General features: G+C 39.5%; 1 protein-coding gene across 3 annotated transcripts in view; it reads right to left on the bottom strand.

The window, feature by feature from the left end:
• The window catches only part of CLOCK (clock circadian regulator), a 482,886-nt gene that overhangs the window by 358,204 nt on the left and 106,214 nt on the right, over positions 1-18,468 (bottom strand). For all 3 annotated transcript variants that reach the window (XM_053703956.1, XM_053703957.1, XM_053703958.1), the window contains exons 2-3: positions 14,776-14,884; positions 621-711 (exon numbers count right to left, since the gene is read on the bottom strand). In XM_053703956.1, the coding sequence (XP_053559931.1) occupies positions 621-640 (20 nt within the window). In that variant the 5' untranslated portion in view covers positions 641-711; positions 14,776-14,884. The remainder of the gene's footprint in view (positions 1-620; positions 712-14,775; positions 14,885-18,468) is intronic.

Here is an 18,468-nt window from a genome sequence, read left to right as displayed (position 1 = left end):
ACTGAAATCCATATTCACAGTATATTCCTGATGAATCCTCGGTGGGTACAATTACTGTATATATGATGGAGTCATCCACCAGCACAACCTCAGCTTGATTTAGAAATAAGGATTCATTTAGCAACACCAGCCATTGTACCATAAGGATAGTTGAGGATAATTGTGCTATTTTTTTATTCAAATACAGAATCCTGAGATATGTAGAGACCTATAGCTGCCTCATTACTATATATTATAGCAGCATGTTTTTTGTATGTCTTCACACATTTGTTTAAATGCCCAAAATTCTGAGACAGGCTGCAATGAAACAGACACACTTAGAAACCTATTTTGCAATGCAGAGGTGGAACTTCTAGCTTTTAAAAAAAAAAACAGGAAAAAAAAAAGTTTTGTTTTTTATGAGGCTTACCAAAATAATTATTAGCACAGTTTTAAATCTTGTTTCATTATATTAATGTCCCAAGCATCTGAAATAAAAACTACAGACATCTTGCAACAGTGACAGTTAGGCTAGTGACTTACTAGTTTATAACATTTCTTTCTGCCACAGCATTTGGAAATCATGGAAGTGGAGAAGGAGCACATATTCATAGCTAATAAACATAAAACTATATAATTACCTGTCTGCAATGGAGCTCATCTTATGCCTCTTTAGTGAAAGGGATGGAAGCAGCGGCACTTCTGCCGTTTAAAAGACATTTGTAAGCTTGTCTGTAGAGAAAGAAATACAAGAAATATAGTATTAAACATTTATCCGTGAAACTATGTCAAGAAATAAAAATAGAATTGATACTTGATACTAAAAATGACAAAAATATGTATTCTAGCCTTATATTGAAGAACACATAGAAACAGATTATTTTTCCCCCATTCAATTATTGTAAAAGAAATTACAAAAGTATTGCAAAGTTTATGTTGATCAGGTAATTTGTTGTGCTGTTTTAGAAGAAATGTTAAAGCGATAGTAAACACCTTAAGATTTTAACATAAACTGTTTACTTATCCATAATGAACCAACTTTGCAATATACTTTCATTATTTGGCCCCATGTTATGTAATTTAGCTCTGAAAATTGTGGGTTTTCTCCACCCTTCAGCACCCTGCTGACTTTCTCAAGGCTAATCCTGCTATATATCTATCCCTAATTGGATTTAGTTGATAACAACTGCAAAACAATACACTTTATACTATCATTATGACAGTGGCTAGCCTTGTTGTCCATAGATTAAATCCCAGTTTGGCTCCTCCAAAAAAGACAAATGGTGGGTGGAGCTTTGCTGTTGATAAACAATTGCAGTAAAAAGGATGTTAATTTGTGTTCAACATTAAAGGGACAAAATTAAACTTTAATGATTCAGATAGAGCAACAATTTTGAACAACTTTCCAATTTACTTCCATTAACAAAATTAGAACAGAAACATAACAGAAATGTGTTGTAATTGCTATTATTATTTATTTATAAAGCGCCAACATTTTAAGCAGTGCTATACAAAACTGTATTACACTCATTAAGGTACAAACAGTACTAGAGTTTCAATGACAAGGTATACAAGGGTATAATACATACATTGCACAAACAATACAAAACGTTCCTTAAAAAACTTACAGTGCACTGAAACAGTAATTGATTTTACTAGAAGCTTCTTTTCTGCTTAAAGCATATTGAAAAAAAAAATCCATATTAAAAATTAAAGTGCACTGATAGTAGGAGAAATGTGTCTCTAACCCTGTTCGGTCATTTTGGAATGAACCAACAATCAATCAAAGACAATTTTAGTTAGATCTTGGAACTTTCCCACAGTGTTTGCCATAGTGGTGCTGCAGATAGAGTGACTGGCCACTAGAGGGGACAATCAACTCATTACAATTCTTTAAAATTAATAATAAAACTATTTAAAGTCTCACATACAAGTGCTGGAATAATTTAACACTCTAAACAAACTTTTTTTTAATTATTATTATTTTTATTGAAGATATTATCAAAAAGTACAATGAGTGTAATAGACAGGTACACAGTACAATGAAGATAGCAATTTCAGCAGAGTATCAGTAATAGAGTACAAGTGTTTTAAATACAGCCTGCAATATATATCATAATGAACATATACGCATGTAATGCATCTTACATTGTTTGCAGCACTCATGGTTTGTCTACTTAAATAATTCTACCTCAAGGCTTGAGCCATATAATACATCTACCCCTAAACTAATTTGTCAGTTTTATTATATGTATAAAAAAAAAAAAGAACAAAAGAACAAAAAAACAAAGAAACAAAAATTTCAATAATGAACAAGGACTACATAAATTATACTTACCTGATAATTTCATTTCCTTCTGTATGAGGAGAGTCCACGGCATCATTTCTTACTGTTGGGAAATACTGAACCTGGCCACCAAGAGGAGGCAAAGACACCCCAGCCAAAGGCTTAAATACTCCCCCTACTTCCCTCATATCCCAGTCATTCTGCCAACGGAACAAATAACAGTAGGATAAATATCAGGGTATAAATGGTGCCAGAAGAGAAAAACTAATTTTGGTCCGCCCAAAGGAGTATACGGGTGGGGCCGTGGACTCTCCTCATACAGAAGGAAATTAAATTATCAGGTAAGCATAATTTATGTTTTTCTTCTTAATATGAGGAGAGTCCACGGCATCATTCTTTACTGTTGGGAAAACTATACCTAAGCTCTAGAGGACACTGAATGATAACGGGAGGGGTAAATTAAAGGCGGACACTAATCTGAGGGCACCACAGCCTGTAAAACCTCCCAAAAGCTGCTTCAGCCAAAGCAAAAACGTCAAATTTGTAGAATTTTGAAAAAGTATGTAAGGAGGACCAGTTAGCCGCCTTACAAATTTGATCCATAGAGGCCTCGTTCTTAAAGGCCGAAGAGGAAGCCACTGCTCTAGTGGAATGAGCCGTAATCCTCTGAGGAGGTCTAAGTCCAGCTGACTCGTAAGTTAAGCGTATAACACTCCTCAACCAAAAAGATAAGGAAGTCGAAGAGGCCTTCCGACCCTTACGCTTCCCAGAGTAGATAACAAACAAGGAAGAAGTTTGTCTAAATTCCTTAGTAACTTAAAGGGACACTGTACCCAAAAATTTTCTTTCATGATTTAGATTGAGCAGGAAATTTTAAGCAACTTTCTAATTTACTCCTATTATCAAATTTTCTTCAGTCTCTTGGTATCTTTATTTAAAATGCAAGAATGTAAGTTTAGATGCCGGCCCATTTTTGGTGAACATCCTGGGTTGTCCTTGCTGATTGGTGGATAAATTCATCTACCAATAAAAAATTGCTGTCCAGAGTACTGAACCAAAAAAAAGCATAGATGCCTTCTTTTTCAAATAAAGATAGCAAGAGAACAAAGAAAAATTGATAATAGGAGTAAATTAGAAAGTTGCTTAAAATTGCATGCTCTTTCTGAATTACAAAACAAAAATTTTGGGTTCAGTGTCCCTTTAAAGATAAAACTTCAAAGCTCGAACCACATCCAGATTATGAAGTAAACGTTCCTTGGAAAGAGGAGGATTAGGACATAAGGAAGGAACCACAATCTCCTGATTGATGTTACGATCAGACACCACTGTAGGTAGAAAACCCAAGCGGGTACGTAGGACAGCCTTATCAGTGTGGAACACCAGACAAAGGAGGCTCACATTGCAAGGCAGCCATTTCAGAAACTCTGCATGCCGACGCAATAGCCAATAGAAAAAGAAACTTAAAGGACAACAATTTAATGTCAACTGAATGCATAGGTTCACACGGAGCCCGTTGTAAAAACTTATGAACAAGATTCAAACTCCAAGGTGGAGCATTAGATCTAAACACAGGTCTGATCCTGATCAGAGCCTTAAAGAAAGATTGCACGTCAGGGAGCTCAGCGAGCCTCTTGTGCAGCAAAACAGAAAGGGCCGAAATCTGTCCCCTCAGAGAACTGGCAGAAAGGCCCTTCTCCAGACCCTCCTGCAGAAAGGAAAGAATCCTGGCAGCCTTAACCTTATGCCAGGCTAAAGCACGCTCTTAACACCAGAATAAGTAAGCTCTCCACATCTATGATAGATGCGATGAGTAACAGGCTTACGAGCCTGAATGAGAGTGTCAATAACCCTCTCAGAGAAACCTCACTTGGCTAAGACTAAGCTTTCAAACTCGACGCAGTCAGCCTCAGAGAATCTAGATTTTGATGAACAAAATGACCCTGTTCCACTAGATCTCTGCGACAAGGTAACTTCCATGGAGGAGATGAGAACATCCTTCGCAGCCACAATGAAGAAATCAGTATCACTGATGCCTGCTCTTACTTGATGCGGGCCACTACACGAGGGAGAAGTGGTAACGGCGGAAAAATGTAAATTAGATTGAACCTCCAAGGCACTGCTAATGCATCTATTAGCTCCGCCTGAGAATCCCGGGACTGCGACCCATATCTGGGTAGCTTGGAATTGAGCTGGGATGAGATGAGATCTATCTCCACGTCCCCTATCTGTTACAACTCTCCGCAAACACTTTCGGGTTGGAGAGACCATTCTTCCGGATTAAAGGATTGTCTGCTGACGAAATCCGCTTCCCAGTTTCCACAGAATGTGGATTGCTGACAGCAAGCAGTTGTGGGCCTCCGCCCACTCCAGAGTCCGAGATACTTCCCTCATTGCTAGGGAGCTCCTTGTTCCCCCCTGATGGTTGATGTAAGCCACCAAGGTTATCTTGTCTGATTGGAATCTGATAATCTAGGACGAACCCAAAAGAGGCCGAGCCTTCAGAGCATTGAAGATCGCTTAAATTCCAAAATGTTGATCGGGAGGAGGGATTCCTCTCGAGTCCACAGGCCCTGTGCCTTCCTGGCACCCCAAACAGCTCCCCATCCTGATAGACTTGCGTCCGTAGTCACAATCTCCCAGGATGGTCTCAAGAAGGATGTCCCTTGAGACAGGTGATCTGGACAGAGCCACCAGGAGAGCGATTCTCTCGACCGGTTGTCCAGAGAGATCTGTTGAGGCAGATCTTAATGATCGCCATTCCACTGTCTCAGCATGCACAGCTGAAATGGTCTGAGATGGAATCTGGCAAAAGGAATGATGTCCATGCTGGACACCATGAGACCAATCACCTCCATACACCGAGCCACAAGACAAGCGGAAGTTAGCTTGTAATGTCTCTGGTCTGTAAGGAATATCCTCATGGATATGGAGTCTATTACAGTACCCAGAAATTCCACCCTGGTACTGGGAATAAGAGAACTCTTCAAAGTTTATCTTCCACCCATGAGATCGAAGAAGAAACAGAAGAGATTCCGAATGGTCTTCTGCCAGACGACAGGATGGTGCTTGAACCAGAATATCATCCAAGTATGGCGCTACTGCTATACCTCTGGTTCTGGCCACTGCAAGAAGAGCCCCTAGAACCTTCGTAAAAACTCTTGGAGCAGTAGCTAGACCAAACGGAAGTGTAACTAAACGGGAAGTGCTGGTCCAGGAACGCAAACCTTAGGAACTTGAAGTGTTCCTTGTGTATTGGAACGTGAAGGTAAGCATCCTTCAGATCTATAGTGGTCATGAACTGTCCTTCCTGAACTAAGGGAAGGATGGACCTTATCGTCTCCACTTTGAACGAGGGGCACATAGGAATTTGTTTAAGCACTTTAGGTACAGAATCGGGCGGAAAGTTTGCTCCTTCTTTGGGACCACAAAGAGGTTTGAATAGTACCCCAGGCCTTTTTCTGCAAGAGGTACCGGAACAATGACTCCTAGGGAGGAGAGATCCCTAGCACACCCCAAAAAGGCATCTCTTTTCTGGCCTTGAAGACAGGTTTGATAGGAGCAATCTGCCCCTGGGTGGATGAGACTTGAAACCTATTTTGTATCCCTGAGCTATGACCTCCAGGACCCACGGGTCTTGCACGTCCCCAAACCAAGCGTCCAAAAAGAGCGAGAGTCTGCCCATACAAGATGCAGAGCCGGATCGAGGGCCTCCCCTTCATGCCGACTTTGTCGCGGCGGGCTTTTTGCTCTGCTTGGATTTATTCCAGGACTGAGTCGGTTTCCAAGTTCACTTGGATTACTCGGGCTTTGCGGAGGGCTGCTGACGTTGGGATTTATCCGAACGAAAGGAACGAAAATTAGAACCTTGTCCCTTAGGCTTGTTCTTCTTATCCTGCGGTAAAAATGCACCTTTGCCTCCAGTAACCGTGGAGATAATTGAGTCCAGGCCTGGACCAAATAGAATCTTTCCCTTAAATGGGAGGGAAATAAGCCTCGACTATGAAGTCATGTCCGCAGACCAGGACTTCAGCCAGAGTGCCCTACGGGCTTGAACAGAAAAACCTGAAGCCTTGGCATTCAGGCAAATAATTTGCATATTTGCATCACAAATAAAAGAAATAGCCACCCTTAAGGCCTTAATTCTTTCCTGGATCACATTGAGGGGACCCTCCACCTTGATCAACTCAGATAGAGAGTCGCACCAGTAGGTAGCCGCTCCAGCAACCGCAGCAACAGCCGCTGTCGGTTGAAATAAATATCCCGTATGTTGAAACATCTTTCTTAACAGAGTTTCTATCTTCTTATCAATGGGCTTTTTAAACGACAAACTATCCTCAAGCGGGATAGTAGTGCACTTAGCAAGTGTGGAGATAGAGCCATCCACCTTGGGGATGGAACCCCACAACTCCAATTGAAGAACAAATTATTTATTCCTTCTTAATTATGTTTGCCATCTTTACAGGAACCGGGAAACATTCTGGTACAACCCTGTCCTCGTAGACCTTATCTAATTTAGGAATCAAAGTTTCCTCAGGCAATTTGGGCTCTGGAACCTCTAACGTAGCTAAAACTTCCTTCAGCAGAAAGCGTAAATGCTCAATCCTATATCTAAAGTCTGGTTCCTCCTCAGCTAGAGGTTTAGAGGCAGCAGATTCCGACCCAGAAAGAGCACCCTCTGAAGTATCAGAGGCGCCTTAATCATCGGATAATCTTGTCTCAGATAAATCCAATAAGCTAGTAGATGACCCCTGGGAAGGATAGCAATATTTGACTTTTCGCTTGCGCTTAGCAGGGTGAGGTAAAGCACTAAAGGCCTCAGACACTGCCGTTTGTAACTGCTCAGTAAAGTCTGGTGGTAAAAGGGCCCCTCCAGATGGAGGCTTAGGAGTGCTACGGGAAGCTGCATGTGTATTAGGAGATGACTGTAGGGTGCGCACCTCACAGGACGGGGACTCCTCAGAGGTGGACTGCTCAGTGGTATCAAACATATTAACCTTCTTTGACATGATTACTTTATCAAAGCATGTGGAACATAATTGAGCAGGCAGGTATACCGCGGCCTCCTCACAATATAGACAGATATTAGACTTAGGTAAAGAGGGAGTAGCCTCTAACGCATCAGAATCCTCCATAGATTGCTTTTACATAGCAGACTCTTGATTAATAAGAAAAACTGCACCTTTATACCCCCAATGGCTGGGGCACTCACCACCTCCTATGACCCAGGCCAAACCGCTTCTTCACTGGTAAACCGCACGGTCAGGAAAGAGGAAATAAGTGTGACCACACCTGGTCACATGGTGCTCAATGCAGGACTGCCCCTGCTATAATAGTAAAAAAGCGCACCAAGACTGTAAGGCTGCGCAACTCCCAAAAACGAAAGTAAAAAAAACCTGTATGTTCCAAAATCTGCCTGAGCCTTATCTCACACATGTCGCAGCATAATAAAATAAACTTATGTGATTAGTCCCCCCTGTTCAATAATCCCCCTCCGGAGATATTAACCCTTAATTCCATACAGATAAAAGGAGCCACACTGTGACTCTGTCTTCTTGCGTTATCATATGTGTAAAAAAATAAAACAATCTTACCGGAATCTATGACTTGCAACAGAAATACAGCCTCTCAAGTTTGACAGTCTTGTAGCATTGCTCCTGACATGGACTTGAGTGATGGAAGCAGGCAGTGAAACTCGTCAACACTGATTGCTTAGGAGCTGTTAATACGAGTATGGATGCGTTTGCAGAAAGACTCTCCCTGCATCTCCATTGACATTAGTCAATGCTCTCACTGAGAGGCTGACAAGACTACTTAAAACTCCATAAGGCAAATATTAAGAGTCACTCTCCTGTATTAGAGCATAGCTCATATGTATATTCCAACCTTGTGTATCTTAAATATAGCGGGGGACAGAGGATGTATGGGATTTGCGGCTCAATACAGCACTATGTTGCAGTACATTTCAGTACACTCTACGAGTCACTTGTTATGCAGGTTATAGTTACAACTCACCACTCTGAGGACACGCTAAACTTCTGTCGGGACCTTCTTTTATCTTTAGCTCCAATCCAGGTAATTTCACGTTTTCAGGAGCCCATTCTGCTCCCGCTACCACCGCAGCTCGTGAACCTGGCGCCTCCGGATGATATCAGTAATCTGCTTCTTTCGGTCAGTCTCGTTGGTGCTGTTAGTACATCAATGCATCTCAATAGCCGCTCTCCTCTCTTTCACCGCTTCTCGCCCCCACGGCTGGAACCAGCTTCTGATGTACAGGCTACCGGATACCACTTCAAAGCTAAACTTGGGTTCTTGAAATAGGAAAGAAGGAGCTCCCCACTCCTTCATTGAATATGCAAAAAACGAGTTTCCAAAGGAGCACAGCAACAAGGACCCTTGAGGTTAAAAAGTCTTAAATCTTTATTGGATACAATTCGTATAAAAAGTCAAACAGCAGAACAGCATCCAGTTGATACTGCAGTAGCAAGTAAGATCACAGTCTTACGCATTTTGGCGGGATTCGCCGTAATCATAGACCATAAGTGATGGTAAGTGCAATTGAAATTTAAAGGGCTAAACCTCCCATGATTGGTTGATTAAAAACATACCTTATATACATGCTACTTTATTATTACATAGTAAGGAACATCCTCCTTTTAAGAACAAACAAAACCCCTTATGCATAGAAAACCATTATGTGATTAATCATATGTTCTGGTTCAATACTACTAGTTACACCTGTCCTGCATATAGCACTCTATATTTACAACTATATTTCAATGCAGCTGTACAGTAAATATATCTACAATCTAACTCATATGTTATTACATTTACCAGTATTATTCCAGTGCAGTGTGATTATTAATAAACATAAAAACACATAAATCATTGCTCTTGTTAATATAATGCAGTATGTAGATTAATGGTAATAGCTGTGGTTTAAAGCCACTTGTACATCATAGTAAACCTATCCATATAAATCTACATATGACCATCTAGTATAGTAATTATAATTACATGAAAAGCGGATACTATATTGCAAAACTTATACGTCAGACAATGTTCTATACATTCTATGGATGCCGTGTATTACACCCACTTGATCTAATATATCATAAACAATGGATAGATTTGACAAATAATTATTATTCCCAAAAGTTAATAATGTTGTTTGCTGAATTAAAACCAGCAGGGGTCAGGGTACTCATCTTATTGATCCAATACACTTCTTGTCTGGCCAGAATAGGCCATTTATCTCCACCCCTAGATGAAGTCTTGATTATTTCTATAACATTCCACTTTAGGGTGGACACATTTCCTTTATGATCGTCTATAAAATGACGAGCCAATTCAGAGCACCTTTTGACATTTTCTATATACCCAAGATACTCTTTTATCCTAGTGCGGACATCACGAGCGGTCATCCCATCATATTGTTTTTGATGAACCGAGCATTCTATTAGGTATATCACAAATGTCAAAAAGCATTTTATGCAACCTTTAGTATCAAAGCTTTGTCCTGTCAAATATGAGCTAAAATTTGGACCCACTTTGATGTGATCGCATGCCTTGCAATTTTTTCCACACCTATATGTGCCGTTATGAGTAAGCCATGAGCTGTTGCTCACTGGGGTTCTCAGTTGGCAAGGGGACACCAAATTGCCAATAGTGAGAGTCCTTGAGTACACAAATTTACATCCTTGTTTGATACGGTATTTAAGTAGATCATCCCCATATCAGATGGGCAAGTATCTCTTGATAATTTTACACACCTGATAGTATTGTGAGGAAAATTTGGTAATGAAAGTAGGTTTCGTACCTACTTAATTTTTACTATCCTTCTTGTTCGCTCTCTGCAGAAAGTTTATTCTTTCCTGTTGTTTAACCTCTTCTAGGGTGTTATTAATTAGATCTCTAGACTACCCTCTTTGTTTAAGCCTACTGGCCAAGTCCCTGGATTCTACTTCAAATGTATCGTCTCTTGAGCTAATGCGTCTGTTTCTCAAAAATTGACCTTTTGTAATAAGGAGTTAGCCGTAATGGCTTTTCGATACAGGCTAGTTTCTACTTTTTACTTTGAAAATCAAGTTTTAGTTTGATATCTAGAAAATTGATCTCTGATTTGTGCCACTCAAATGTAAACTTAATCTCTGGAATACAGCCATTGAGATAGTCCACGAACCTCTTCGCCTCACCATGACCGAACACAGTGATGAAAATGAGATCATCAATAAACCTCTTGTAGAATATGATACAAGAGGTGAAGGGATTGCGATCCCCTAGAAGAAAGGTATATTCAAGCCAACCCATAAATAGGTTGGCATACGATGGGGCCAATTTAGCTCCCATCGTCGTACCTCTCCTCTGGAGGTAGCAAATCCCCTCAAAGAAAAAATAATTATGTTCCAAAAGGAACCTGATAGATCTCAAGATGAAATCCTTAGTCTCATCGCTGTAATCGGTCATAAGGTCCAAAAAGAAGTGGACAGCTGTTATCCCAATTGAATGAGGGATTGTGGTATATAAGGCAATAACATTGACTGTTAACCAACTCATATTATCCTCTATTTGTACTTTGTCCACTAAGGTCAACATGTGAGTCGTGTCCTTTAGATAACTTGGTAGGGACATCACTAGTGGTTGTAGTATGTTGTCCACCCACTCTGACAGATGTTCAGACGAGCCAATGCCCGCAACTATGGGTCTTCCCATAATGTCATCCAAACCCTTATGGACTTTGGGCAGGTGGTGAAAGATTGGCAATATGGGTTCTTTAACAAAAAGATATTCAAATGTGCTCTAATCTATGACCCCCATGTACAAACCATCATCTAAAAGAGATCTGAGACCAAGTTGAAATAGTTTGGTGGGATAAGTATGTAACAAAAGGTAGGAGTTTGTATCATTCAACTGTCTGTAAGCCTCTTTTGTGTAAAACTCTCTATCCATCACAACTATACTGCCACCCTTATCTGATTGTTTAATGACGATTGATAAGATCTTTTGTAACGAAGCAATAGCTTCTTTCTCCTTTTTGGACAGATTAGGGTGGCCTGTTTTAGTGGGTTATGGAGGATTTAAATGAGTTAAATCCTCCATAACCCACTTGTAAAAGTTCTCCAGAGACCTGCCCCTTGACTGTGCTGGGTAGAACCTTGATTGGCAGTTCATGCTATTTTTAGGTGTTAAGTCCCCTATTGATTTATGATCCCCTTCTATACTCAGAGATTGCAATGTAGCCAGATCTTGCATATTTGAGAATAGGAACATAGAATTAGCATCATCGATGCTTGTTGTGTTATCACTATCATGTGTTCCACTTGGATTAGTGGGTCCTGTTTCTGCATACTTAAAACTCCAGTCCCATTTCGAAGGGTAGATACCCTTCATAAGGAACTACTCCGTATCTTCTGACACTTCTCTGCCAAACTCCTGTGACGAAAGGCAAAGAATGACTGGGATATGAGGGAAGTAAGGGGAGTATTTAAGCCTTTGGCTGGGGTGTCTTTGCCTCCTCCTGGTAGCCAGGCTCAGTATTTCCCAACAGTAAGGAATGATGCCATGGACTCTCCTTATATTAAGAAGGAAATAATATATAACCTAAAGAAAGAAACACAGGATGGTAATGTGCACGTTTAGAGAAGGCTCAAATGCAGTCTAGCACTTGATTAGCACACTGGTCAAGATAACAAGAGAACCTAAGGGCAATCAAGCACCAGCTGGTATTGGATTGTAATCTGCAAACAAGCAAACAGGGTCAGCTGGTTTACAATAAAAGGTTGCCTGTACTTCCTAGTAAAAAAGGGGGGATACATTCTATATAGGCAGGCTATATGAATCCTATATCCTAAACCACATTTATAAATAGGTTAAGCATCAGGGATTATATGTCTCATTGAGGTGAGTGTTAATTATAATTGACGTTGGAAGACAGCCCTATTAAGATTCTGTGTAAAATATGTAACTACACACATGATAATATCTGCTGGGTATAACCCCCACAATAAAAAGAAAACACAAGTGGTGCAGATTCCACTATGACCTGTTTACTGATGTCGAGAAGCATTCACACAGTTTACTGTTTGGGGGTATATAAAGAGCCTATCTTTTGAAACTAGCAGCTCATTGATCTATATCTAAATGTGCAAAACCCACATGTCTTATTTTAGGGACTGTGGAATACAGAACATTTATTATATGAGCTAGATGAGAGAGCAACCTCGAATACCGGTGGCTACAAGATAGTCAATTAGCCAATAATAATGTATTAAAATATATATGGATGTGCCCAAAATATCTAAATCTATATACTGAATTGATGTTTTGTATCAATTGGCATACCATTTTGCCTACTTAGGTCTTGTTAAAAAAAAATGCAGTAGGGAACATTTAGGCAAAACGTCTCACATTTTCTTATAATCAGGAGGCTGACAGAAAATACACTCCTGCATTATAAATCGTATGCATTTACTAAAACTAAGCACTGAAAATACTTATAAACATAATAATTATAAAATTATGAAATTTAGATAACTGAACCTGTAAACAGGTCTTATAATAAATTTGTAATTTCCAAATCCATCCATATTAAAATAAAAAAACATAGCTCTCCATGCACACATTTGCTGAAAGTTAATGCAAGTCTGTGTCTAATGACTGGAGATGGAGAACACCATTTCAATTCCCTTTCGCACCAGAAAGAAACATGTTGCTTTCAAGTTCAAAAGTGCTTCACTGATCTGATCGGTCACAAATTATAACGTAGCCTCCTGTAATTCTACAGCCCTTGTTGTGAGATAGAGCAGCCAGGCTGCCAATCGCTACATTCGGCAGCTACATTTGAGGACCATATTGCTGAAATGCAATGTAATTGAGACTGACTACTCATTGTGGGGATTTACAGGACCAATTCGTCAAGACAGTGAACACTGCTTTCGAAGTCAGGTATGGGTTCAGATGATCCTTTGAGGATTGAGGCAGACTGACAGCCCACAACAGACATTGGAGTGTTTTACCATTGATGCCAAGTCCAGGGCTATTAATCAAGTTCAGAAAGACGCTCAAGGCTTCAAAAGGTACTCGCTTAGTTATGTCTATGGTCGTGAGAGAAAGGGGTGGGTCAGCATTCGGTACTCCCACCATGACAGAATCTAGGTGCAAAGCTGACGGGCATACAAGTATTGTAGCCTGTAGTTAGTACTTCAAACTTTGCATGGATAGTTCCAAGCTTTTAAATGACAGCATGAGATGAGCACTTAAGGAAGAAATGATGTCAGATCACTGTTTTCTGTGATGATCATATTCATAGTGATCGCCAAGGGACTGGTGTTTTCTAAACCAAGCCTTGGTAAATCTGCTCATCTGATGCAACTCTGATCCACCTTTTGCTGCAACTAACAGTGGATGAAATAGACCAAGTTGATCTAGAATAGATGTACCGGCATGAAATTGTGAGTCCGTCCCTCTTGAAAACTCAGTAGCCGTAGCGGTGAGACCAGAAACTGTATACTTAATCCGGTTGTTAAAGAAGTATCTTTTGTTTGTGACGCAGTTTTTCAGTACAGGTATGTATGTTACACTGTGTGCTCCTGTCTTCTGTGGCAACAGTTATCTCTGTCTATTATCTAATGGGAACTATGTAATCCAAGAGAAACTGTTTCCTGTAATCAATCCTACCCATTACAGACAATGTTTTGGAACCGGTTGCCTTGTTTTGATTTATGGGTGTTAGAGTGTGTTTTACACTTATGTGCTCTACATGTTTGACCTATAATAATTTTTCTCATTCTTATTCAGTGTTATTGATACTGTAATTCCAGGCCTGGATGTTTATTTTATTTTGGTATACACATTGTATTTTGTTGTTTTTTATTTTAGATGAAGGGGTTTAAATAATAAATATCCCTTTAATTTGGAACCTGGGTGCAGCCTTGTCATTCTTTAACATCCAGGTACATTTTAGGTGTATTTCTCTTTTTTATAGATATTTGTACAGAAATAAAAATAAAATAAAAACAGAAGCCAGAAGGTAAAACTATAATTGTCATGTTTTTTTAAAGTGACACTAATGTAAAAGATGAACTTTCATGATTCAGATAAAGTATGCAAATTTTAAGAGACTTTCTAATGTACTTTCATTATTAAATTGTGTACAGTAAGTTAATATGCACACTTTCTGAGTCACCAGCTCCTACTGAGCATGTGCAAACGTTCATAGTATAAATCTGTGATTCAGGGATGGCAACAAATGCAAAGCTATTTTTAATTTCTCAGAAAAAAAAATCTACTGCTTATTTAAAATGTACAGTAAGTGCTATTGCGTAGTCTTTTTTATTTATGCACCAGCTAAATATGCAATTGTATTTGTATTTAATGGTCAATTAAATCTAAGAATTTCTCAAGCCATAATTTATAAATGTGTTATTAGCAAAAGACTTCTAATAATAATAATAATAATAAAGAATACACTGTAGACAAACGTTATTATACAAAGCAGAGCAAAAATGTTTTACCTTTTGCTGTTCTATATTGAGATGTGTTTTTTGTAGTGTGAGCGGTTTCTGAAGAAAGCTGTACAGCTGCATATGGGCATTTAATCAATCATTATCCCTGGACTTAAACCTGAAAAGAAATGGAAAAAAAAAAAGGCGATTAGATATAAAGTAACCATTCATTCTAAGATAGAACACTTTTTTTTTAATAAGACAGCTCATCATTGTGATGGGATAAAAGGCATACAAAGTTAATTACAGCATTTTATTGGTAAATGTGTGTTTAATCACACCGTTATGCCTGTATACCTTGAAAAGCATTACTGGGCTAAAAAGAAGATGCACACAGGTGGTAAATCATCATTGAACAGGCTAACAATGTTATTGAGCTGGTTGTTTGTTCCTGTGAGTGCAGTTCTCTCTATGTGTATTATGCCATGGTGTGTGACTTTTGACATTAAACGGTCTTCAGTAACCTCACCTTGCTAGCAGATTGTTATGTCCTGAAACACAGGGGTGTGCACTTTCACCAGTACTTGACAAAATGGAAGCCAACACAAGAATGCAGTATAATAATCGCAGTGCATATTATAAACTTATTGCAATCATATAACTCAGCAATCATCTTATAAGCAAGGTGATAAACTATACATATGTTACTTATCTTCGGATTTCAGATAAGGCAATAATATCAGCATACATGGGTAGCCAGGATTAAAGACAAAAACAGCATCACCCCTTAGCTTGTCTAATAATTAAGAAACTGTGTAGCAGCTGTGTCTACCTGTTATGTCAATCATATTTAGTAGCAATTCTTAGTCTAATTTAACAACTTTTTCTCAAAGTAAAGTGTATTCTCTCACAAACAGATTTTCACACTCCTCATTGGAAAGCGCCCTCGTTTCTCCTTATAGATAAGGACGCTGCTGTGAGAACAAGGCAGTGGGAGCAAAAACAGTGAAATACATGTGTAACTTTCTGTAAGAATATATAACCATAATGACGCCATTTTGTCTCTAGTAATACATTGTGTTTTAGACTCCATTTTAAAGATGAGTTTATTATATTTCATTATAAGGTAGTTATTATGATGTGAGAAAAATATGAAGCTGAACACGTTATCTCAATAATTTGTCCGATGGCCTTGCTATGTCCTGGCGATGCGCCCAGATAAACGGTTATCTAAAACTGTTATTTTCACAGTAAACTTCTTATTTATATTATTTTAAATAATGTTCTTTGTTCCAAGAATACTGTGTGAAATGGTGTAATTATGATTACGTCATTGTTTAACCTCATATACTGTAACCATTGTCTATAAAAGTATGTTATGTCTTATAATAAACAGAACAGTGATTGGACTTTACTTGCTGGCTGTCTAAATGCTGTTCACCAAGATATCTCGTCAAGTAACCCATTCAGTTTCAGGTGAAGGTGTAGAATACTGCTAAGTGTCAAGTGATACCCCCGGCTATAAGATAACGCCTAACACTTTCCTTAAAGGGACAGTCAACACCAGAATGTTTGTTGTTTTAAAAGATAGATAATCCCTTAATTACCCATTGCCCAGTTTTGCATAACCAACACAGTTAAAATAATACATGTTTTACCTCTGTGATTACCTTGTATCTAAGCCTCTGAAGACTGCCCCCTTATTTCCGTTCATTTAAAAGACTTGCATTTTAGCCAATCAGTGCTCACTCCACGGAAAATTCACGTGCATGAGCTCAATGTTATCTATATGAAACACATGAACTAATGCCCTCTAGTGGTGAAAAACTGTAAAAATACATTTAAATTAGAGGCGGCCTTCAAGGTCTAAGAAATTAGCATATGAACCTCCTAGGTTTAGCTTTTAACTAAGATTACCAAGAGAACAAATAAAAATTGGTGATAAAAGTAAATTGGAAAGTTGTTTAAAATTACATGCCCTATTTGAATTATGAAAGTTTTTTTTCTACTTGACTGTCCCTTTAAAGACATTTCTCATAAAGACATTTCTCTTAAAGGCATATACAGTATGTGTTTCAAGAAATTGTAATGCCCTATATATAAATGTATAAAATAAATGTATGTCTGATAAATGTATAAACTAAATAAATGTCTGATAATATATTGACTATTGATTATTTATTTGTGTATGGAATCAAGAAAAGTTTCCCATACCTTACACATATTGGTATAATTGTTTATAGGGACAGTAAAGTCAAAAACCTAAATTATGTTTACCTGATAATTTTCTTTTCTTCAGATGGAAAGAGTCCACAGCTGCATTCATTACTTTTGGGAAATAAGAACCTGGCCACCAGGAGGCAAAGACACCCAGCCAAAGGCTTAAATACTCTCACTTCCCTTTTCCCCTAGTCATTCTGTCGAGGAACAAGGAACAGTAGAAGAAATATCAGGGTGAAAAGGTGCCAGAAGAATAAAAAATAAGAGACGCCCCACAGAAAAAAACACAGGTGGGGAACTGTGGACTCTTTCCATCTGAAGAAAGGAAAATTATCAGGTAAGCATAATTTAAGTTTTTCTTCATAAATTGAAAGAGTCCACAGCTGCATTCATTACTTTTGGGAAAACAATACCCAAGTTATAGAGGACACTGAATGCAAAAACGGGAGGGTACAATAGGCGGCCCATTCTGAGGGCACCAGGCCTGAAAAACTACAACCCAACCAAACCCCGCTTCATCCGAGCCGGGCAAAAAAAATAGAAGGAAAAGGCCCCAAGGACACTGACCCACAGATAGTCCGAAAGCCTAACTAGAGACCGCAAAGCAGACTCAATGAGCCAACACTCCTCCAGGAGAACCGTCACCCAGCAGTCGGTCCCCACACAACCCTTACTAGTACAGTACCAAAATCCCCAAAAGGGAGAAGACAAGGGTGAGCCAAAGGGATACCCAAAGGTACAGCAAGATCCAATAAAGGAAAACCCCCCTTCAAAAGAAGGCCAAGTCCACAAAGACCCAAAAGGATCCTGAGAACAAGGGGAGACGACACCCAACCCACAAGGAGCAACCGGGCATCATCAAGGAGAAGAGACATCTCCCAAACATCATGCAACAGCAGCAAAAAAGACAGCTGGAGACAAAGTCCTCAAAACGTCAGAACTCAGAGACTGAGCAAACAGAATAACAAATAGTAAACTGAGAGAATAAACATCTGAGTCACGCTGCCCTCCGTAGGAAGACACAGAGAAAACACTATCCGTAAGGAAGAAGCGGCCGCACAAAATAGCAGCCTGCTCAACCTCCAAGACATAGATTGCACAACCTCCAAGACAGAGGACACCCAGGCAATCCAGGCCGCCAAGCCTACTCACAGATCTCAAAAGGGGAGAGGCACAGAACCTCCATTGTCACCCCCAAGTCCTGAGGATGAACAACAGATCTCAGATCCTACACCTAGCCAGACCAGACCAAGCAACGGCAGATCTGAAGCAAGGGAACAGAAAGGAACCCCAAGACCAGCCCCCAAAAGGGCAGAAGAATGGACACAGCCACTTCAACCTAAAGACAATCGAGCAGGTGTTAGACCTAAGGAGATCTAGTAAAGCCACCTGACTAAGTCTCAATGCGGAGCCATCAGCTCCCCAGATGGACAGGAACAACTCAAAGAGCAGACCAATCCCTGAACCAGATAAACATCTGTTCCAAACTCACAAACACAGGAAAGGCCCCTAAAAAGGGAACCACACCTCCATAAAGGAGGA

This window comes from Bombina bombina, chromosome 2 (genome assembly GCF_027579735.1).
Source record: "Bombina bombina isolate aBomBom1 chromosome 2, aBomBom1.pri, whole genome shotgun sequence".
Taxonomy (NCBI): Eukaryota; Metazoa; Chordata; class Amphibia; order Anura; family Bombinatoridae; genus Bombina; species Bombina bombina.
This window is presented reverse-complemented; position numbering and strand designations above follow the sequence as displayed.